This window comes from Echinops telfairi, unplaced genomic scaffold (assembly GCF_000313985.2).
Source record: "Echinops telfairi isolate 266 unplaced genomic scaffold, ASM31398v2 ScPeMD7_2;HRSCAF=8, whole genome shotgun sequence".
NCBI lineage: Eukaryota > Metazoa > Chordata > Mammalia > Afrosoricida > Tenrecidae > Echinops > Echinops telfairi.
In genome coordinates this window covers 17,384,299-17,408,473 of record NW_022103898.1, presented here as the reverse complement: position 1 = coordinate 17,408,473, position 24,175 = coordinate 17,384,299, and the positions used below count along the sequence as shown (strand labels likewise).

The following is a 24,175-nucleotide window of genomic DNA, read 5'->3' as shown; positions in this document are numbered from 1 at the left end:
GGTCAGTAGACCTACCTCTTGACACAACCTGAAATTCTTCTAGGTACAAGTATTTCTTGCTAGTTCCATGACAAGCATTTCTTCCGTAGCCTTCTAAATATCCACAGTGGCCTTTTCTTTCTTACTCGTTATTTGCGTTCTAATCTTTGTATTATTTTAATTTTATCCTTACAGCTTCATTTTGTTTCTGTTTTCTATGGTTTCTGTTGGGTTTTCCGCTTTCTGAAGCACAGAAGGAGCAGATGCACAGAGATAAGAACTGATGGCAGGCTTATAGGGGGGGTGGGGGTGTGCGGGAAATAGGGAGGGTGAGGGCCAGAGGGAGAAAACAATGTATGTGCGAGTGGGGAGGGAGCACTAGAACTGATGGTGATTACACAACATTTTAAAAGTGATTTGACCCTGGAGGGAGGTAAGAGAGTGATCTAAAATTGATTGTAGTAATGATTGTATGACCCTTCTTGATATGATTGAACTATCGAATTGCGTGATATGTGGACGAAGGGCCAGTGAACCGGTGATAAAAACAGCTACAGTCTTGGAAACTCACAGGGAAGCTCTACTCTGTCTTGTAGGGTCGCCATGAAGTGGCCTCGAGTGGATGGCAGCGAGTTTGGTTTGGAGATCAGTAAAGCTGGCAGTGGGCGGGTGGGAGTGGGCATCTCGGGCATCCTCGTGGGCTCCTCTTGGTCACAAAGTGACCCGAGCAAGCCTGGAGAGCACCTGCTGAGACCACGTGGAAGAGGATGGTGCGACGCAGTGTCCATCGCTCCCCGTTTATCCAGGAGAAGGACTCGCCCCTGGTACACTGGTCCTAATTGGGCCACATGCCCATGTCTGCAAGGTGACTGGGGAAGTGAGAGGCTTTCAGGTGTGTTTTTATTTTCAGTCTTTCTCGGAGAGAATGGCAAACAGGCTCTCATGGCCTTGACTTTGATCTTTTCTTTCTTTCCTATTCTTTTAAAGATGGCGTCCTTCCTTCATGTGTGATGTCATCCTACATATCAAATCTTCTGGAGTTCCACGTCCTTTCTGGGGACTTCCAGGTTTCCTAGCTTGACCCCATGTGCTTCCTTGGTTCCATTACGGAGTGTCTGAAGCTGTTTGTCTTATTGTGCATTGGGCCATCAGCAGGCTAGGGTTCTGACCGCTTTATCCCAATGGTGTAATTATGATCAGCTCTCCTTTGAGGAGAGAGCCTGTCCCCAGTCATGTTTTCGGTGCTTTCTAACAGGGGGAATTGTACTCTAGTACGGCATCAGGCAGTGCGCTGCTGCTGTTCAGAAGGTTTCAGCTGGCCCATTTTCAGAAGGAGACCCTCCTTTGTCTGTCTTTGTCTGGAAGCTTCACTGAAATCCTCCTGCCATGCAGTGACATGGGTTCTAGCCTAGAGCAACACTCCATCCACCCCAGCCCGACACACGGACAGATGAGTGGTGGCCAGTCAAGATGATCCCCCTTTCATTAAAAACTAAATAGCAGACAACAAGCCAAATGCCTATCCTGGGCTGAACATCTGGGAAACCCTTGGGGGCCTGAAGGTCAAAATGATGGGTAGTTATATCTGCTGTCAAGCCACCCAGGAATGTGGTGGAACATCCAGGGCACACAGTTATGAAAATGTGCTAGAAACAGCCAAACACCTGGGAGAAACAAGTTGCTAGTCTCAGGGGACACCAAGGTCAACTGGCATAAGGCATCCTACAAAGATAATGTTCTACATTCTTCTTCAGCGAGTCGCAGCTGGGGCGTTCGGAGCCTGTGGCCCTCTAAGGGGCAATGGCTGGTCTCTTCTTGTCTGGAGGAAAGAAGAGGGAGGACACATACTAACAAGGAGACAGGTGGACTTGTGGTCCATGCAGGCATCCGTCCCCATGGGCCTGAGACCAGAACTAGGTAATATCTGCTGGCAACCACTACCAACTGCTCGGAAATAAAGGATTCCATAAGAAAGTCCTGGATAGAATGGGAGAAAAATCTAGAACAAACCCTCAAAATCATCCCCGTGGCCAAATTCACTGGGGGGAGAGAGCCAGCTGTAACCCTGAAGACTCTGGCTCATCATCACCCTTTGGATCTGGAATTGAATTCACGCTGTGACTCGATGCTCAACTGAACAAGAGACAGATGCAGAAGAGGATCGAGGACACCAGTGAGGTACATGAACCAAAAAACTTGTTTTCCAACATTTAATATGGCGGCTTTCTGCCTAGACTAGGATGCACACATGGGGGACAGGCACGCATGCACCAGAGTGACACCAAGGGCAAAGGGGAGAGAAACATGTCTACTAGTTGGGTGTGGCCTATTGTATTTGGAGAGTCAAACTTTCATTGTACAGGGCCTACCTAGTCTACCTGACCTCTTTGGCCCCCTGGGCCACACCTACTCAACGGAGTCAAGTGCTGACGCGGCAGCTGGATGGGCCTGGTGGTGTTGCCACACCAACTTCCCTCTGCTTCGTCTTTGCAGTTTGTTGTCGTTATTTGTGCTTGTTAATTGCTGCCATAGACTCATGACAGATGCAAGCACCACAGGATGGATGCTACGCAGTTCAGCACCATCCCTGTGATCGCTTGTGGAGTAGAGAGCAATGTGATCCACTGGTTGATTTTCATGAGGTTCACCAGGCTTTTAATCCACATCCACCTTAGTCTGGAAACACCTCTGAAACCTTCTTAGGGTCATAGCCCTAAACAAGCCTCTGCTGACACATACAGATGGTGGCTGTGCATGACCCTACCTTGGTCAGGAATCCATCCAAGGTCACCTGCATGGCAGACCCATATTGGACTACTGAATCACCATGGTCCCCAACACCTGGATGGCACACCTAACAACCAAACTCATTGCCATCATGTTGATTCCAACTAATAGCAACCATATAGAGCAGACTAGAAAGGACCCTGTGGGTGTCGGAGACTGTAAATCTGTACGGGAGTGGAAAGCCCTCTCTCAGAGCAGGTTGGGGTTCCAAACCGCTGACCTTGAAGCTAGCAGCCAACACGTAACCCACTACGATTTTATCTGAGAAAATTCCAACTGAATGCCAATGCCACATATGGTATTGCTAAGATGCATAAGTCAGTCCAACACTCTGACCTGAAGGCTCTCATGTCCGGTGATGAAGTCACAGAGGGTCCTGGGGCAGACTGTCTTGGTGGATGCATAGAAAATCAAGAAAGAATAGGTTCACTTACAGTATGCACTTCCCAAAGAGAAGATGTAGAAACCTTTTGGTTAAAAGCTACCTCTCTAGACTGCATTCATCCTTCCAGGTGGCTGCATTGAAAGGCACATTTATTTTTAACCGCCCACGGGATGGGGTTTAACACATTGGATGTGGCAGTAGAGGAGGGATGGAGTAATCAAGTCTGATTCCTAGGATCATGAGACAAGCTGGTGGTTGGGTGCTTGGATCACCCAAGAATGTCAAAGCTGAGCAATGAACAGGTTTTAGCAAGAAGAGCAAGAGCTGTTTCCCATTGAGACATACTACTCTTCTGAAGCTTGCTATGTAGTGTAGCACATTGTGGCTGAAAATGTCCAAACTGGAGACGTGTTAATACAGAATGTGGAGACATGGTGGAATCCACCTGCCCATTCTCTTTGCAAAGGACCCACCATGAAGTGCTCTCGACCCCGAGAAGTTAGCATTTGGGGTGAGACACCTGGGAGACTGAACTTTGGTGCAGTGCGTTTACAAAACTGCTGAGCAACACCAGCTGCCTAGCACCTGGGGCTGGGGACCCCGGCCCTGTGTCAAGTTGAGAGTTGCACGAGTCCATCTTGCTGGGTCTTCGGAGTTCTCTCCTAAGAGTGTGCTACGAGTCTGAATCGATTCAGCAGCAATGCATGGATATATGTTTATACCTGTTTCAAATATAATTACAATGTCCCCAGTTTATCACATGCCATTCAATTACATTTCCAATGCTTATTAACACTCAGTTTTTATTCGTTCCCCATTTCAATTCATTGTGTCTATTAAATCTTCCCTCTGTGATTCCCTTTGAGCTTGTAAAACTTCTTTGCCTTCAGATTGTCATTTTTTTTTCATATTTTCCTCCCCGTTTTGCTCGATGTATCTGTTTTTTGAACACCAGCCCAAACTTTATTTTATTTCTCTTTATATTTGGAGATGTCCTCGTTGGTTTTTAACTTTTCTCCTCAAACGATCACTCTTTACAATACCATTGGCTGCACTGCCTGGTCTTCCTCTCCCAGTCCAAAATGCCAGCCTGAGTAAGACTTGATAGCTACCCAGGACATAAGATCTCCCTCTTGCCTTTTCATGTTTCCAGCAGATAAAATTAACTGCTCCTGGGACTCTTCCCTGCTGAGTCCTAGGAAAAGCTTCCCCGCTTCCTTATCAAGAGTTCTTCATTCACACATTCACAGAAGAGTCAATTATGTGCAGGCGCAGAGCTAACAATAGGGATGCAGCTGGAACGAGCAGCCAGGGGCTCCATCCTCGGGGGCTTTCCATTTCAGTGGGTGAGTCACACACACAAGCAATCCTTCTGCCAGGAAGGCAGCTACCCAGTAATTACGGCCTGACAAGTGTCATGCGGGCTGCCGCACTGGTGATGTGCTCACCCGATTAATTAATAGAATCCTTCAACGGGGGCATCAGCTGACCTGAGAGTTACCTGGACCTCCAAGACCCATCAGGGAGATAAAGGGGTTCTATTTCAGGGTGTATGGTGGACAGGAGAGCACCCCCAAGTCTCTCTGTGAGAATATATATATTTTTCAAGTTAGAAAAGATTGTGCATATGTCACACAAAGAGACTTGTTTGGGGGTTTCTTTGTCCCATGAGTGAGCCACCCACTAGCCCAGAGCCTAAAGTGTGCGGAATTCCCAAGTTCTCATTTTTCACTACGTCACCTTATCACCGCATCCCAGGGTCACAGGCCGAATGCAAGCACACAGTCGACAAAAAATCAAACGGCCAAATGCAGCCTTTCCCTTCTCAGGACATTTGGGTAAGGACTCCCACCCCTCCCTGGAAGAATTCCTTGACCTCCTAGTACTTTCTAGTTCACCTCGCCCATCCCTTTTCCATGGTCCTCATATAACTCTGTCTCTCTCAGAGATGGATGTACATCTCACCAACTCACAGCGCCCCTACAGGACAGGGCAGAGCTGTTCCTGTGGGTTTCTGAGACGGTAACACTTTACTGGAGAAGAAAGACTCATCTTTCCCCCACTGAGCAGCTGGTGATTTCGAACAGCTGACCTTGAGGTTAGCAACTCAATGTGTAATCAGTATGCCACCAGGGCTCCTGAAAAATACACACACACACACACACACACACACACACACACACAATGGGAGCATGTAAGTAGATACAGCTATACAGATACAGATATGATTATATCTATTTCTTACGCTCCACATAAACCACGTATATGATTTAAAGACTTAGAAGGTCTTCACTGATCAAGTTTTTTAGAAGTACAGTCTGAACACGCTGCTAAAATCTGTCCACCATGGGGAACCCTGCGGTACTTGAAACACCCATGCCATAGGCACCTGTACTGCAGTTGCAAACAAGCCACGCAGTACAACACAGTGACAGGCGAGTGGTCAACGATTCCATTTCACCTGGATCCACAATCAACACTCACGGAAATGACCATCAGACAATCCATCATTGTGTTGCGTTAGGCAAATTGGCTGCTGTTCAAGAGGTCTTTAAGGTCTTTAAAGTGTTAAAAAAAACCGGGATGCCACTTGCGGGTTAAGTGCGTCTGATCCAAGCCCTGGCATTTTCCATTCCCGCTTCTGTGCAGGAAAGCTGGACAAGGAATAAGGAAGGCGGAGGAGGACTGCTGCATGCGAGAATACTGCATCCACCAAGACGGCCAGAAGAACACGCAGATACGTGAGGAAGAAGCAGAGCAAGAATGTTTCTCAAGCATGAGGATGGGGTTCCAGCTAGACCAGAGCATGTACACAGGTACAGATAAGTGCTGTAAACACAGGGAATCCAGGACGGATGAACCCTCAGAACCAAAAGTGAGAGTAGTAAAACCAGGAGGGGGAGAGGAAGGTAGGGGGGCAGAGGGGGGACCAATCACAAGGATCTGCGGGTAACCCTCTCCCTGGGGGATGGGCAACAGAAAAGTGGGTGAAGGGAAACATCGGTCAATGTAAGACAGGAAAAAATAATAATTTAGAAATTATCAAGGGTTCGCGAGGGAGGGAAGGTGGGAGAGAAGGGGAAGAATGAGGAACTGATAGCAAAGGCTCAAGTAGAAAGAAAAATTTTTGAAGATGATTATGGCAACAGATGTACAAATGTGCTTGACACCATGGATGGATGGATGGATTGTGACAAGAGCTGTATGAGCCCCCAATAAAATGACTGGAAAAAAAGCGAGAGGGTGAGGATGGGGAGTTTCCGTCTCACATATTTTGGACATGTTATCAAGTGGGATCCATCACTGAAACAGCATATCATGTTTGACAGTGGAGGGTCAGCAAAAAAGAGGGAACTCTTAATCGGTGGCTGAAACCATGGGTTCAAACCTAATAACAAGCGTGAAGATGGTGTGGGACTGCCTGGTACTTTATTCTCTGGTACCCGAGGTTGCTATGGATCAGAGCCAACTGGGTGGTTCTGAACAACAACACAGAGATTAGCATCCCATATCCACCATGATCAGCACACAATCTGGAATCATGCCAGCTGTTCTCACCCCAAGTTTTTAATTCAGCCTTTGGGTCCAAGAGAATACCGAAGGCCAGAAGGACCCATGTGGGTACTCGTTCTGCTTCGCATTCCCAGAACTACCTTGGAAAGTCTCTTATCAATAAAATGAAGAAAGCCAGTGTCCTTGCTATTACACGGAGCTCTTACACAAATAGGATCAAATAAAGCACACGACAGAACTTTCTTCCTTATCAAGGAGAAAGAATGATAAACAAGAAAAACCACAGGAAGCCAGACTGAGAAGCCATCGATGCCCAAGACAGGTAAAAAGTTGGTCAAGAGAAAGCCGTTGCTTTATTGAGTTGTAGCCTCAAGGATACAAAGGTGTGCATATAAAATGGTAAGTCAAGCAAGCATTGATACAAAGTCATAGAAACCCTTATCACACAAAATTGCAAAAAATAAAACCATTGTTTACTTTTTAAATAAACTTTGCATGGTGAATTGGGGAGAGGAGAGGTTACATGGTATTGCATCTTGACGTATCCGCCATCTAGGTCTATCCACTTCTGAAGGTGATGTTTCCATCTCTCTACCCTCTCCTGTCTTGTTCTAAGGCCAGAGTGACCTGTGGTGGCAAGGATGGTGGGACTTTGTTTTACACACTTCAGAGAGGCCAGCGCCTGGAGAAGGACATCACGCTTGGTAAAATGGAGGGGTAGCAAAAAAAGAGGGCCCTCAAGGAGGTGGACTGGCATGTGGCTGCAACAAGGGGCTTGGGCCCAGGAGCAATTGTGAGGTGGGTGCAGGACTGGGCAGTGTCTCATTTGGTGGTGTACAGGGTCGCTATGGGTTGGAACCAACTTGACGGCCCCTAACAACATCAACCCTTCCTCAGGGAATCAAGATGAAGCTTTCCCCCCCAAAAAGAGTTAAGAGTCCCCAAAACCCTGAGGGCCAGATCCTATAGTGTCTCTAAGAGTTGGAATCAACTTAATGGCAGTGAGGTTGATCAACCCTTTCCCTAAAGAACTCTGCGTTCCTCCTTTCACACCACACCAAAACAGCAGCTCCAGAACCCTCTGGGGTCTCCAATCATGTCCCTGTCAAATGTTCTTTGAACCTGGGGAGCTCAAGAAGTCTGAAGTGACAAGATCAGGGCTGTAGGGAAGATGGAGCACGATTTTCCCATGACATTCGCACATTTTAGGCCTGGCGATCTTCAGAGAATGAGCAGGTGCACCATGCACTGTTGTCCTGAAAAAGGAATTCCTTGATGTAACTTCCCCCCTCATCCATGCACTTTTCAATGTCCTTGCAACTTCTTCGTCAAAAGACCCTGTGGTCATCTCTGTTCTTCCAGAAACTATATCAAGATGACACCCTTGTGTTCCCCCCAAAACAGTCCCCATACTCTCTGAGCTGAACTCTCTGCCTTGAATCAAACTTGCCCTTGGGAGCCACGGTTTGCTTACACTGGACGTCTTTTTGTAATTTTGAAAGGTCCCCTAGCAAGACTGACAAGTATATGACCGAGAGAACTTGTCTGCAGCCATCCACAGACCACAGAGAAAAGAGAAAACACGTTTTCTGTGAAATAAACCTGTGGGAGCATCCACTGGAGCCTGAACAGTGACACTTTCTGATACAGCCTTGTGTGGAGGTGGGAGACAACCACGGGACTTTGAGGAACCAAAGAGAATCAAGTGATCTGGGGCAGAAGCTACAAAGATGCTCACTCACGGAAGGCAAGGAGGGTAGAGATAGGCACCCAGAAACCACTGCTTATACAGCACGTCAGAAAGCAACGTTGAGTGCCCACAAGGCTGCAGCCACTGCCACTCAGGGAAAGGGGGCAATGATCCTTGAGAAGGAAGGGCTCAGTTAGTATATGCAGAGGTACAACTCACCCCCCCCCCCAAAAAAAAAAAAAGGAAAAACGCTCCGCTGGGAGACGCTTTCATAGTAGGTACTTTTCCCACTAGGTCAGCATCAAGAAACTCACTCTGCGTTAGTGCACCCAGTGACGTCACCTGGGAAGGTTCTCTGATCACAGTGAATTTTTTCATAAAAGCAGTTTCGCTTGAACCTTGTTTTTTTGTGATGGCTGGTTTAAGCGAACAGCATGCGGCTGCAAAATTTTGTTTCTACCGCAGAAACTGTTGTGATGTTGAACACAACTCACAAGGTCAGCACTATGGGAAACACTCAAGTGGGTGAGTATTTTTCTCGTTCCAAAAGAGGTGAAATGTCGCTTGATGACAAACCTCGCTCTGGATGTCCATCAACTTCCTGAATGGACCAAAATGTGGACAAAATTAGACGGGGAAGTCATCTGGACCATTTTGGAGTTTGGTTCAGCAAATTTTAACAGAAGATTTGGGAATGTGCCTCGGGTTCTGACTGACTAGGAAAAAGAGCATCAAGGTAGAAACATGCTGTGCTTTGAAAAAACAGGTCTGAAGTGACCTATTCTCATGACCTTCGAAGCAAAAGCAAACATCCATCAAACCAATGGAAAATGCCTCACCCCAAACGCTTGTCAAGTGAAATCAAAGATCAAAATGATGCTTGATGCTGCTGCTTCTTTTCTTGATGTGAGGGGGACAGTGCACTTGGAATTCGTTCCACCAGGTCAGACTGTTAATTAAGCTTTCTATTTAGAAGTTCTGAAAAGATTGTATAACAGTGTGTGACCAAAAAGGCCTGATTTGTGGCAGATGAGGGACTGGTTTTGCCACCACAACAATGCACCTGCTCATGCAGACATCTCGGGGCACCAGTTTTGGGCAAAACACAGGATGCCTGTCTTGCCCCATGTACCTTACTCACCTGACTTCACTACATGCGACTGCTCTTTGTTTCCTCGAATGAAGAGGGACATGAAAGGGAAGTGATTTGACTTTGATGACATAGAAGAGATGAAGAAAAACCAAAAGAGGCAGGTGCTGTCAGCCATCCAAACAGATGAGTTTGAAAAATGTTTTCAAGAACGGAATCGCAGATTTGACAAATGTATTCAGTGAAATGAAGAGTACTTTAAAGGTGACAAGGTTGTTTTGTAAAAATAATTTCAATGCATAGCCTTGAGGGGGCAGACTCCGGTTTGGGGGGTTACCCCTTGTATGCGGGTTGTCTAACCACTGGGAAAATAGACTCTGTGCAGCTCCAAATGGCGGAGCATCTGCTGGGGACCACTTCTGACCAGACCTGGCCTAGGACACAGAGATGAAGGTACAGACCCTGCTCCTGCAGCGTGCCCAAGCCACATACGAAAGGTGGCCCTACAGAGCCAGTTCCTCGATACAGCAACGGTGGGGAAGAACGAGGGGAGCCCTAACGAGATGAAAACCCTCCTGTACTCGGACACGGTGCTCAGTAACCATCCTCCCTCTTCACAAGGCCACACCCACAGCCTAGAAGGAGCGAGCGCCAACCCCCATCAACCCTTCCAAGGAAACAAGCCACACGTGTCTTCGGATGCGAGCCCAGCAGGCACCTGTCCACCTTTGGAGGTGGCGGGAGACAGTGACCTGCAGACCCCCGAAAAGGGAAACTTCAGGAGCTTCAGCACAATCATCTTCAAACAGATGGAAGCCAGTATTACTGGGATGCTGGCGGCGGCATGGAAATGAAATGGGTGAAGTGCGCACCGTGTGTCAAGTACTGCATTTTACAGGCTGTTAGCGACTATCTAGTGCCAACCCCATGTACCACAAATGAAACACTGCCTGGTCCTGGGTGACCTCATGATGGTCGCAGGAAAAAGAAACACACGAAAAGCACTGCTCTCCCTAGGATTTTCCCAGAATGATTTGCCAGTCCCTTCCTGCTAGCCCATCTTAGTCTGGGAGCTCTGCTGGAAGCTGTTGATAAGCGTCATGGCACAAAGCCAAGCACCACTGACAGGTGGGTGTTGGCTACGCCTGGGGTGCAGCAGCTGGAATGCCATCAAGGTCTTCGGTGAGGAGGGTGGAGACCCGTGTCTCCGTGGCCCACGCTGCAGATGATAAGGCTTCATTTCCAATGCCTTTCATCCTCACCGGTCCAAGGCCTCTGGGGTTACCAATGGTAACAAACTGTAAGCTCTGTGAGTTCGTCTGGGGTTGACCATTTTCCCAATGAAAGTGGATAGGATGACTCAGTCCTGTTAATGTTGAATACCTTACCTCTCCTTGCTCTAGAGCAGGGTTTCCCAAAGTGGGCAATGCCACCCCCTGCGGGCCCCTGGAATGATCGGGGCGTGGGGACCTGCAAAAGCAGATAGCTACACTTCATCCAGAGTGATGGGCGATAAGACAAAAGCTTTTAGTTGTGGTGTGTGGGTTGTGCTGTTTTGTTTTGTTGTTTTTTCTTCCTAAGAAAGGGCGGTGGGACAAATGACATGCCACTGTGAGGCACATGCCAGGTCTTCTTTCTCACGGTGCAGGCAAAGTCTAACTAGTATTTCTCCAGGTGTACAAAAGGACCTGGTCACAGCCCATGAACACCAACCAATGCTGGGCACGGGCCTTTCAACTATATCCCAGGCTGACCATCAGGAGACCCAGACCCAGTGTGGGGAAGAGAGTGGTATTGGAACAAAGGGTTCTGAGATCTGGCTTCTGTGCCAAGAATTGCCCAGGCAATTATGAACAGCTCACCTGTCTCTGTCCTTGTTCTTCCCAAAAATAAGTAAAGCAGATTAGAGTGGAAGCGCTCTGGTTTCATGTTCTCTTAAGCCTCTTTGAGCTGAGAAGGCCTCTCAATCAGGAAGTGTGCCAACCTGGGAGCGAGAGAAGGTGGGCAGCAGAGGACCAGCTCCCCTGGGGAGAGGAACAATGGAAGACTGCTTCCCCAGGGGCCGCCGGGTGCAGAGAGATGGCAGAGATCTAGAGAGTCTGGGTCATTCCCCACAGAGCCCTGCACAAAGGCAATTAAGACGAGCAGCAGAGCCAGGTTTAGCAAGTCAACCATCAATATTTTCTGCCGCCCGAGTCCTGGGTCCCCCTCCACGATCTGTCTGAAGTTGGTAATGAGCACGCCCGCCTTCGGGTCTGGGAGGAGAAGAGTGGAGCGAGGGCCCCAGCTTGACAAAGGCATCATGAAACAGTCACCGCGCAGGCTGTGAACTGAGCCGAGCTCCGGAGCATCCTCAGCCCGGTGGTGGCACTGGGGTGAATCTGGTGGTGGCACTGGGGTGAATCTGGGCAAACTGGGGCAAGATCAGAGGCAGCTTTGCATGCTGGGCCTCGTCTGAGCTTGGCAAGAGATGTTCTACTGGCAAGAGACTGAAAGCAGGTGATACCGGAGTGATGGCTGCTTAGAATGCCACTCGTGGATGTGAGGCAGAGAGCTGGCCCTCGTCTCAGCAGGTGACGAGGTGACGGATCAGGTGGCTGTCCTTTGATCTCCCACAGGCAGCGCCGATCCTGTGGGCCTTGACAGAGGCAGGGCTCGGGCTTACACACCTGTTCTGTAGGAAGAGCTTGAGCGAGCCTAGAGGCCCCTTGTGCAGACACAAGGATGGGACCTCCGTTCAAGAAGGGCTACAAAGAGGGACCCACAACACGGGGGAGAGGGGATGAAGGGTACACTTGGACAGCCCTGGGTTCTAATCCTGCCTCTGTGATTTGTGCTGCAGTAGCTCACCTCCTTAAGTCTCAGCGCCCCTAGCTGTACAATGTGGGTGCTATCTGTTGGAGGGCTTACCCCACAGAATTGCTGGATGGGTCTCAAGGGAGCACCATGTAAAACAACAAGATAAATAAATGCGAAGAGGAGGGGCAAGTGTTCCAGAAACCATCATGCTTCTAGCCAGGGGGGTCCAAAGCCACTGCAGAGAGGAACTTGGGGTTTAAGGGCGACTCCTCAGAGGGAGCCCTGCTCCCCATAGAGCCGAAGCTGGTGTCTCTCTCCTTCCCAGAGGCTCGGCCTGTGTCTGCGCTCCTGGCCCAGTATAATCCCCTAGCTCCCATCTTCTCATTTGGAAAGAGAGAAGGCAAGTCAATACCAGCTGTGGAGCAGATTAGCTGCCAGCTCTTAGGCCAATGCTCAACTCTCCGGCTGCAGCTTATCAAGATCAGGGAAACAGAGGCACGAACCCTGTCCTCTCCAGCCCACAGCGGGGTGGTGGGAAGTGGCTGACAGCAATGCCACCCTCTACACAACTCTACATAGAGAGATGCTCTCCTGCTCTCTCCGTGGGGCTGCACCCCTGGAGAAGAGCGCAGAGGACAAAGCCAGCCTCAGCCATGGGAGCCTGTGGGGCTCTGGAGGCTACAGCTGAATGAATGGGCAGTGGTGTAAATACCAGTTAGAGCACCAAGCATCTGCAGGCCACCGAGATGGGCAGGCGGAGCGGTCCCCGATTTGCAAATCCGTACCAATTGGTCACGACACGGAGAAATGTACCCGGCTGCTGGATTTCCCAGAGTTTGTTTTTGTATCACGCACTGGCCCTTCATAAACTTCCTTTTCTTCACCCTCTTGTCTCCAGCACCCACGGATAAAATCTGGGGGCCCCAGGAGCAGTTCTGAGGAATGCCCTTACCAATGGCTGTGGGGTAGGGGATGGGGGTGGCATCTGAAGCGCTTCCTGAAAGGCATGGCAGAACTACTCCTCATTCTGTTTCTCTCCGATGACATCGCTGCGGGCTCTTTAGCCTGCTCTCTCCCCAGTCCACCTGTCAGAGACCCACCCTTCCTCCCCTGCTGCTCTTGGATTGCACCTGGGCTGATACAGTGAGAGGAACCCTAGTGGCTCAGCGGTTACTTATTGAGCTGCAATCTGCAAGGTCGGCAGTTTGAAACCAGCATCCCCTCTGCAGGAGAAAGACAAGGCCCTCTTTCCTGTAATGGGTGACAGTCACAGAAACTCACAGGGGCAGCTCTACCCTGTCCTATAAGGTCGCCATGAGCCAGTTTTGTCTTGATGGCAGCAAGTTTTTCTTTTTTTGTTGTTGCAGGTGGGTGGGCAGGAAAGGGGGTCTATGGGTTACAAAACAGTATGTTTGCCTACCAACTGTCTTAGGAGGTCTGCGCCCACCCAGGGGCATTGTGTCTACATCTGAGCCCCGCATGCGCTCTATTTTATATAAAACACATGTACATGCAGCTTCAAAAAAAATCCATGGAAGTTTTTCCTTATCTTTTAATTCCACTTTTCCACGCACTTTTTGAACCTCCTTCATGGAAGCCATTGCAGGGTAACCTGAAGACAAATACCTGGGTGTTGGCTCTAACTATGATGAAGATGCCCTTTTCTCTAAAATACCAGGGGCCTCCTCTTTGCCTTCTCACTCCATTTTCTACATGGGTCGGAAGCCCCCTTCGTACTGCTCTTAGGGGATCACTGTGTGTCACTCAGCAAACAATTCCATTGGCCAGGCTTCGGGGAGGATCAGCAGATGTCTCCTGACCCTCGAAGAGCTTACTCTTCGTAGAGGAGGCTCATCACGCAAAGGCCTGCAGCATCACTGTCCACAGGAGTTCATTCCAGCGATGCCCATCACCCTATTCGAGCACGTCACACAGCCGGCCCCATGAGAGGCTGCAGCCAGGGGGCGGCTTTCCCTGTGCAGAGTTTAAGCAGACCCTGTAATTAAGTAGCGAGGTGGAGAGGGGGGATGCCGGGAAGCTGAGTTTAATGGGTCGGAGAAAGGCCCCATAGAAAGATGCTCAGGGTGGTGGGGCCCCAGCACGTTGGATGAACTGGTGAGCAAGGGTCAGTGGTAGGATACAAGGACAGCAGGAGGTAGGAGCCTTATGGCGACTTGTCATGAATGCCGGGCTCCATCTTTTCCTTGGATTTTCTGTGCTGAAGGTGAACGTGTCTATAGCAAATGCGCTGTCTAACCATGGAGTCAGTCGCCGGCTGTTCCCTGACTCTAGTTGCAATACTTTGATGGGCAGCCCTCCCCCCATGTCCTCCCTGGTTCCGTTCATCTGGTTTCCCCGCACCCCTCAGACTTCTCCTCTTCGGGTTTGCACAAAGGCTGTGCTTCCGGTTCCTGTGGACATGCCGGCTGTCGGGAGCACGTACGTTCTTCTTCGTGGTGCTGCGGTCTCTTTCTTAGACACATCTCTTACTTGGCTGAGAGGACGTCTCAGGGAGTATCTTGTGTTTCAAGTTCCAAGTTGGCTTCGGGCACTGGTCTCTGGAGTTACTCTTTCAGACCAGTAAGTCTGGCCTTTGTTTAGTTAAAAAAAAAATTTGTTCTACCTTTTTATCAGCTCTCATCGAGACCATCTCTTGTGGGCCTCGTCACCGTGAGTGGTGGTGGAAGTTGAGCACAGCCTCGTGCAAGAACCTGGGGTGTGGCGGGTGTGGCTGGGCCTTCATCTCATCTGTGAGGAGCAGGCACTGTCCACACCCAGCCCAGGCTCAGAACGAGAGTCCCAGAGTCCTTCAGTGTCGACTGGGACTTGAACTCAAAAATTTTCAAGCGGTGACTTATTTCTCAATGCAAGCCCTGGTGGCATAGTGGTTATGCGTTGGACTGCTAGCTGCAACGTCAGCAGTTCGAAACCACCAGCTGCTTCATGGGAGAAAGAGGAGGCTTTCTATTCTCGTAAAGAGTTACAGTCTCGGAAACTCACAGGAGCAGTTCTACCCTGTCCTGCAGGGTCACTCTGAGTTGGTGTGGACTCCATGGCAGTGAGCTTGTTGATTCTATGGACTTCTTCTCTCTCTGTGTCCTGTTCACTGAAAGGTGCTGCGTTCAAACCCGGAAAACACACGCAGGCTTGACAGAGGGAAGGAGGATGGTGAACAAGGAGGCAGGCACAGCCTTCTGCACAGATGCAGCGCCGCCTCCCGTGGCTTTTCCCCACGGTGTCTGTGCCGAGACCCTGGGAGACAGAGTGGCTGGCTTTTACCTTAATTAGCGCAGCAATTTGCTAAATTTTGTTTTTCCCTCTTTAAGAGTGTTAATCAATTTTTGCTCCGAATAGATTGGAATGGCACACAAATTACCACGACAATCCCCACATGCTACAGTCTGAATACCTCCATCAACCCCAGGCTGAAATATAAGAAAATAAAAAGGAAAATAGGCCCTCAAACACAGGCCGGCATCTCCGTGATCTGTTTGCTGTGAAACGGTTCTGGAATGAACAGGGAATGGCTCTGTGGAGTTGGGAGCAAGTGCTCTGCTGGGGTCAGTCTCATGCCTGGGTGCTTTGTCCTTTCCCAAGGTGGCTCGAGGTGTGCATCACATACGCCTACAGCAGTGGTTCTCACCCTTCCTAATGCTGAGACCCTCTCATACAGATCCTCATGTTGTGGTGACCCCCCCAACCATAACATTATTTCCGTTGCTCTTTCATCACTGTCATTTTACTACTGTTATGAATTGGGCGCCACCTGTGAAAGGGTCCTCTGACACCCAAAGGAGTCCGGGTTGAGAACTGCTGGCCTACAGGGTTGCAAGCGCCTCTCTGAATAGTTATCTGTTGCATCCACAAGCACTGACAGAGTCCCAAGACAAGAGACCTTAAGAAGATCCATTGAAGCGGTTTCCCACGGGGAGCACAGGAAACAGACACAGGACCGGAAAAGGCGCCCCTCCTGCCCGAAGAAGTCCCCGCCCCGTTTTCAGATGAGCTGGCCATGCAGCAAGGAGGAAGGACAGGTCAAGAAGCTACAGGTGAGCAGGATGCATCACATAGAGAAAACAGCATAAGCAAAGGCTCACAGGTAGGAGAAAGGGCAGAGGGAAACACCGGTGGCCTCTCCGAGCTGAGTGGCAGAGTAGATTTGAGGGAATGACCGGAGGAAGAGGACCCCCTGCAGTCGGGCTGTCACATCTCCGCAGTGTGACTTGGATACAAGCCAAGTCACACTGGAAGGGTTCTAAGCAAGGGAGTTAGGAACCAAATGGGTCTCAGTTAGTTGCAAGCCTCCGGATCAATAAGAACCTTACTATTCAGCCAACACCACTGTGGACGAAGGAGCCCTGGTGGCACTGTGGTTATGCATCGGGCTGCCATCCTCAAGGTCAGCAGCTGGAAGCCACCAGCTGCTTGTTGGGAGACAGACGGGGCTTTCCCCGCTTCTGTGCAGCTACAGTCTAGGAAGATCACAGGACAGTCCTCCCCAGTCCTGCAGGGCTGCTGCGAGTCAGCATCCACTCAAGGGCAGTGGGTTCGATTTGGTTCTGTCTTTGACAAGCTCATTCACAGATGAGGGGAATTCAAAAAGTCGGTCATGCGATTAGTCCATCAACTTCTAACCCAATTCCCCTACATGTGTGGAAGCCCCTGGTCTATTGTCTAAGAGCTCCGGTGGTGTAGTGACTATGCATGGGGCCACTAACTTCCAGGTCGCCAGCCGTTGCGTGGAAGAAAGAAGAGGCTTTCTTCTCCCGTAAAGAGTTACAGACTCAGAGGCAGGTCGACCCTGTGAGTTGGAATTGACTCAGTGGCAGTGAGTTTGAGTTTGGCATCATCTCTCCTTTGGGTCTCTTTCCTACCCAGGACTAATTTCCACCAAGACAGCTTGCAAGCAGGGTGGCCTCACATATGCAGAGTAGAACTACTCCATAGACTTGCAAAGCTGTGACCCTTCTTTTGGAAGCAGATGACCAAGGCCTTTCTTCAGGTGGGGGGTGTCCCTGGGGGGTCCCTTCTAACCATCACCCTCTCAGGTAGTAGTTGAGTACACAACTATGCCACCCAGGGGCTCCCCACCCCTGAGTCTCAGACAATCATCTTTACACAGATGGAGAAACAAGACAAAACAAAATCAAGGAACACAAAAAATAGGCGATTTGCTTTTGTTTCGAGATCAGACCAAGACGATGGGTTCCCAACCTGAACTGCTCTGAAGTGTCCTGAAGAGGAATTTGAAAGTAAGGATCAACAGGTGCACAGGGTTTTGTTTATTCTAGGGCCTGTTCACACAGGGGCTTCGGCCACGGAACCATTCACCACACGGTTGGCAGTTTAAACCTAGCAGTGACTATGCGGGAGCAAAATGAGGCTGCCTGCTCCCACCAAGTTTTGCAGCCTCGGAAACCGGCTGGGGCAGTTCTACTCTGTCCTACAGCGTTACTATGCGGTGTGTGTGTGTGTGTGTGGTTTGTTGGGGCCTCAATGATTTGTCACATGCTGCTCATTCAGCACTGGAAGGTGATTTTGACGAAGAATGTGTTGGGGGTAGGGAGTTGGTGCCATGACTTCAAAGGGCGGGCACGTATACCTAACATTAACGGACACATAAGAGCTGTGTACGTGGCAGGCATTTGCCACCCAGGGATTGCGAGTGGAAACCAGGCATGCCCACCTCTGAGTTCAGCATTTCCCTCCCTGGGTGGCAGAGTTCTCTAGACCACAGGTAGACAAGTTGTATTTCTCCTATGAGCAAGACCAAGCGCTCCCCGCCTGTGTGCAGAGCCTCAGGGGCTAGCGCCACTCAGTCCACCACAGACTCTGTGCTGATGGAGGCGCTGTGGACACCATCCAGTAACACCCGTGGATTCAGCTGGCAAGCCAACTCCCGCCACAGGGGCTTTCAGTTGGGACCCAGAGCTCTGATGTGGCTGGCCATGGGCTCCTAAATGACCTAGGGTGAAAGGAATTTGCAGGGTGGGGCTCCTGGGGCGGCGCCTCGCCCCGCGCCCATACCTTGAGCTCCTCGGCATTGTAGAAGTCCACACGCACGGCAGGCACCATCCACGTCTGGAAGAGCGTGGCCAAGATCTGCTCGGCGATGGTGTCGGCAATGAGGTGGAAGTGCAGCGGATTCCGCCTGCAGGGATAGAAAGGAAGCAGCATGAGGAGGCGGAGGGAAGGTGCCCAGAACCCAGAGGCAAAGACGCAGGAGGGCCTGGAAGGAGTCCAGGAGGTACCGTGGAAGCGTGCCCGGCACCCAGCCATTGTAGCGCTCACTCAGGAGGGCATCGGAGCCAAGGGGGTACTTCCCCCAAACTGAGCATCCCATAGGTATTGCAAGCAAAAATGAGAAAGGACGAAAGCTCATGGCACCCCATTCAAGGCAACTGCCCCACCTGCTGTCAAAGTATGAGTGTCTCCCCGAATCCTCAGTGAAGTGTGTGGAACCAATGTCCAACCCCGGGTGAGATAGTTAAGGTTTATTGTGCCAACCTGGCCAGTAAGCACATGTGGGATTAACTGAAGGGCGGAGAGAGAAATGGCCTGGTGAGCCTTGTCTTTCGAGTTCTCAGGTCTCTTGCTCTCTGATGGCTTGCTAGAAGATCTGTAAGAACTGCTAATAAAATGATTTATTAAAAAAATAAATCTTAGAAGAATGGGGGGGGGGAACATGGTTAAAAAAGCACAAGTAGCAAAAGACAAAATAGAAAAAACGGAACCACGGATCGTTAGGTTTTGTGTCAGTTTGACTGGACCAGGATTCTCAGTGGTTTGGCCATTGAGACCTCCCCAGGATGTGATCTAATATAATTTAATAAACATGATTTGATCTACTGTCAGCAGCCAAGCATGGTGAGGAGAAGAGGGTACAATGCATCTCTTTACTCAGGTCACAGCCCTGATGACGTGTCCTGGGGGGTGTGGCCTACTTCACATCCAAGTAGATGCTGTAGAGAGCTCGTTAATCCTGCTGGCCTGGATCCTGCACCTGGCTCATCAACCTCGGTTTCTCTGGACCTTCGCCAGTGGCCAGCCCTACTGTCTGTCAATGTTCGGAGCCATCAGTACCTGCGATCTTCCCTGCTGACCTTGGAATCATTTGCAACTACTGGCCATGGTCTTCCGGGTTCTGTTTCCTGGTTCACCTACTCGAGTCAGGAAAAGCATTCAGTTTGACGTCTGACCCGCAGACTTGAGCCAGACTGAACTTATCCACTTCTATGACTGTGTGAGTCACTTTCTTGATATATATGTGTATCACTCTGCAATAAGCGGCAATGGAGGTAGACATGTCTGACCTCCTCTGGTTTTCCTCATGCCATGAGGCAGGGGGATCAGACCTGTCTCCATGCTCCATACTCCTTTACCTACTCTGATACCAATGGTTCCTCCCATGCCACTCTACCTCTTTGCTGGGTTTGGTAATTCATTGCAATGGCCACAAAGCAGACACAGACAATACTCATGGGTCAGGGGGGTTATTAGGGAAGTAAGTAAGTTACCACAAGTCAAAATCGGCAAACACTAAGGAGAGAGTCATTGGCCTTCTCTGCCAGTAACCAAGGTTCTCTCCAGTTCTCAGCATCTCAGCCATGTGGCCCCTTGGTTTTTGCTCCCATGGGCCAGGAGACTAGCTCACCAGCCACGCTGTCCCACAGTTCCATAATTTCAGTCCAGATAAGGAGAATGCACCCCACAATCCCAGCACAGCTCCTCTGAGTCTCCCTGCCACCATCTGCTGAGTCTCAGCGGCCTCTGCTACTTCAGAGATCTTGAACATGCCTTCCAAGGTCCTCAGGGGGTCTCTCCTCACTCCTGTTGCCTCAAAGACGGCTCATTCTTTTAGCTGGGGTGTGGTAATGAAAACAGACTCATCCCCTCTTAGTGTTGCACATGCTCTATTTGCAGAGTCCCAAGGGGTCATTTGACGGGAGTTACAGAAAGTTGGGTAGAAGAGACATAGGAAAAACTTCACTCCACTACACATTGGTCTTGCTTCTCTAGAGAACCCAGCCTAAACAGAGGACTGCAGGAAAAGGAATTACTTTTGTTCATCATGGACGTTACCCAAAAGCATAAAGACAACCTAGAGAAGGGGAGAAAATGAGTACCGGAAATCCCCTTCGCCACTGTAGGTCTAGCAGGTTACTGTCCACCTGTCCTCTAGCCTTTGCCTGTGAGCTATCCACAGCAGCGGTTCTCGAGCTCCACAAAGTACCAGCTCCCTGGCTGACTGCTCTATCCATCTAGCCGGGCAGCCACTGCAGTGGTTAGCCAGGCTTGTCTTCACGCTGCCGCCTCTTCTTGGGCCCGTTACATGGTGCCATGGTCATTGCTTTCAGCCTTCATTTCTCAAGGACTCAGAGGAAGCCACTTCGCTGGGCCAGGTGCCCTTCGTAGGCCCCACTGATTCCTGAGCTCAGTACTCATCCCAGTGGGTTGGGCTGCAGTGGACTGATTGTTCACGCTTGTCTGTCCTCGGCAAGATATGTTTTATCATCAAGACCTGTAATTTGTTAATAATCTCACACCTAGATTATTGCATTTGCTGTGTGTCTCCCACCAGTTAATTGTTTATTGACTGAATAAATAAATAGACGAGTGCATAATTATTCCAAGAAACCGACATGTCCCCACACAATCTGAGGCAATTAGCTGGACGTTAGGTGTAGAGAGTCTTCTGTGGCCTACCGCCAAGCCTGGAAATGGCTCTAAATTCTTTCCCTTTTCCCGGCAGTACTATAAATATGGATCCATGGAAAACAAGGACTGACATTTCCCAGCCTCCTCTGTAGACAGGCATGGCCACATGTCCAAGTTCTGGCCAACGTGGAAGAGTAAGTCAATTTCTGGGAACTGTGGCCCAAGGGAGGGCGCAGCATGCTGTGCAGCTATTTCCTTCTCGCCGTCTCCCAGGGGAGCAGAAGATGCACGAGGGGCCGAAGCCAGAGTGATCCATAGGGTGTTTGCTGGGTGAGAGATGGCAGCCACCAATTGTGGCCACCGTTGGAAGAGCACTCTACTGCTCTGGAAGAACTGCCACGAAGTGGGGGTCCCACTCGCCCGATGTACTGCTGGTTGGACTCAAACTTGCAATCTTTTTGTTAGAAATGCATCAAGTACATAAAAACAAACTCGCCGAGATCAAGTCGATTCTGACTCACAGCACTCCCTATGAGATAAGGTCGAACTGCCCCTGTGGGTTTCCAAGACTGTAACTATTTACAGTAGTAGAAAACTTCCTCTTTCTCCTGCAATGGGGTTGGTGGTTTCAAACAGGTGACCTCGAGCTTAGCAGCCCAACTCATAACCACTAAGCCACCAGGGCTCCTTGTAAAGTCCTTACGGGCTGGTTTTAATGCTGTTGCTGTCTCACGGGGCCATCCGAGTTGGGTCTGACTCATAGTGACCCTAAATACAAGATAATGAACCAATGCCAGTCCTGCGCCACCCCCACCATTCTGATGTCTCAGCCCATCGCTGCAGCCACCGTGTCTACCCATCTTGTCAAGACCCTTCCTTTTTTTTGGCTGTCCCTCAACTTTACCAAGCCTGTTATCCTTCTCCAAGGTCTGGCCTCTCCTGCTTATGTGTCCCAAGGACATGCTTTCATGGTGGGCCCCACAAATTCCAATCTGACCCAAAGTCTGTCTGCCCATGGCCTTCCTCGTCTCTTTTCTGCTCAAAGCTAAGAGGATGTGGAGGACACATTTACCGCCGAATGGACTTCACAGACTGAAGAACCACGGGAGAAATGAGGTCCTCAAGGTGTGGTCCAATGCTTTTGCATTCTATAGCGACCTAGCAGACTGTCGTCTCTGACAACAAGCCACCAGTCATCCGTGTCTTGCGGGAGCACAGCTTCAGCCCCACGAGGACAGGCTGGTTGGGGTCCTGAGCCACAAGGAGTCCACAGGGCAGGCCTGGGTGCCAGCAGGCCTGTCCAGCTGCAGACATCGGGCGGTTCTGTGGACGGATCGGAACTGAAGGAGGAAGTGGCCGTGCACTTCATCTTCAGCGGAGCCTGCAGCCTCCACTCTTAATGAGCCTCGCTCCCGCTGCCTCTGGTTTCCTTAACTGCTCCCCGGCTCCAGGCTGGGAGGCAATAAATATGGTAATACAAAGAGGCAGTGATGATTAAAACACAGCCTCCTTCCTTCCTCTCCTTGCTGCCTATGCTGGGGACGCGCCACAGAGTCTAGAAGGCACTCCAAGGTCTGTTTTTCTATTAACAAGCACAGGGACCCGGGAGCTGAAATAATCCTTAATTATTCAGTTGATGATGGAAAGACGAGTTTAGGAGGAAGAGTCTGTGGCTACAACATGGATGCTCCGAGGGTCCACGACACAGGAGAGATGGAGCAGAACTCCTGTCAGAAGAATCCAGCAGCCAGAGCCAGGGCTCTGCAGCACGTGTTGCTGGTTGGTGTGGTCAAGTGGGCTTGGTGAGATGTTGATATTCTTGCTTTTGTTAGGTGCCATCAGGTTGGCTCAGGCTCATAGTGAGGCCACGCGGTCCTGCGCCAGCCACACAACTGTTCCTACTCCTGAGCCCACTGGTGCAGCTGCCGTGTCAAGTCATCCCCTGGAGGGCCCTCCCCTCTCCCTGCCCCTCTACGCTCATCAAGCAGGATTTCCTTCTGCAGAAACTGGTCTCTGCTGACAACACATCCAAAGTATGCAAGGAGAAGGCTCTCCATCCCTGCCTTTAAGGAGAACTATGGTTGGACTTCTTCCACGGCACATCAGTTTGTCCTTTTAGCAGTCCATGGTACGTTCAATATTCTTCTCCAGCACCACAATTCAAATGCATCGAATCTTCTTCGCTCTTTATTCAATGTCCAACGTTCACCGGCATCTCTTTGGAGATCTACAACGAGGCTCTAGGGTTGGCTGGAAAGTAAGACAAAGCTCTAAAGGAGGGTAGGAATTTGCCAAGAATCCCCAAGCTCTTAAGCCATTGGCAAAGGCAGAGCCAGGACCCAAGTCTGTCAGTTTTATCAAAATCCATTAGTTTGTACATAGGATCACTTTGATTGAGAGTCAAATCAAGAGGCCCCACCGATCACCATCACCTGTTCCCCTGGCAATCTGGAAACGGCTGCTGTCGTATCTCCATGGCTGAGTAAGAAACAGGAGAGTTAGACGCAGCCCTTGAACACACAGACCAGACGCGGTTTCCTTTGTCATGGTTTTCGGGGCCACAATCACAACGGATAGAGAGGACACAACAACAGCAACAACAAATTAAATAAAATCTTGTACAACACTGCTTGATGCATCAAAAGAGGGGCATGATCCAGCTTCTTTCTACAAACAGGGTAGTGGAGGGAGAGATTAAGTGGATCACGCTTGCAAACAACTGTTAAATTTTCACAGGCTGGCCCACGTCCCTGCCTAGGAGGTAAACATGTATTTACTACATAAATATCGTTTCCGTCTGCTCACTAAGAACAAGGTGTCTTCCAAGAGCAGCCACAGCTCCCGGTTTATGTGCCATTTGAGCTGGGAGTCACAGACACCGCCCGCCTTGGACTTTCCTTTGACTGCCTTCCAGCTTGGGCACACTGCCTTCTTTGCTTCAACTCTGGCTCCCATCAACTTTGTATACAATGTTGGGTTTTTTTCTGTTTAATTAAAAACAATCATTTTATTGGGGGCTCATACAACTCTTATCATCCATTCACCCATCCATCGTGTCAAGCACATTTGTACATTTTTTCCAAGTAGAGCATGACTTTGCGGCTCATTATAAAGTCTGCAGATTGTGGATGACACAGGAGGGGGTTTCAAAACATTTGTGGGAAAATGGAATGAAAAAAATCACCATTTTCCCCCACACCTCTTTGGGAGCCCGACTGATACATATAGACTAAGCAAGACCAAGGTTAGGTCACCTCTGTGACCAATAGTCCCA

At 49.8% G+C, this 24,175-nt stretch overlaps 1 protein-coding gene across 1 annotated transcript in view; it reads right to left on the bottom strand.

The window, feature by feature from the left end:
- LARGE1 (LARGE xylosyl- and glucuronyltransferase 1) overlaps positions 1 to 24,175 on the bottom strand; it is a 619,553-nt gene that overhangs the window by 314,619 nt on the left and 280,759 nt on the right. Inside the window, exon 5 of the mRNA XM_004700723.2 lies at positions 18,271 to 18,394. Coding sequence (XP_004700780.2) covers positions 18,271 to 18,394 — 124 coding nt within the window. The remainder of the gene's footprint in view (positions 1 to 18,270; positions 18,395 to 24,175) is intronic.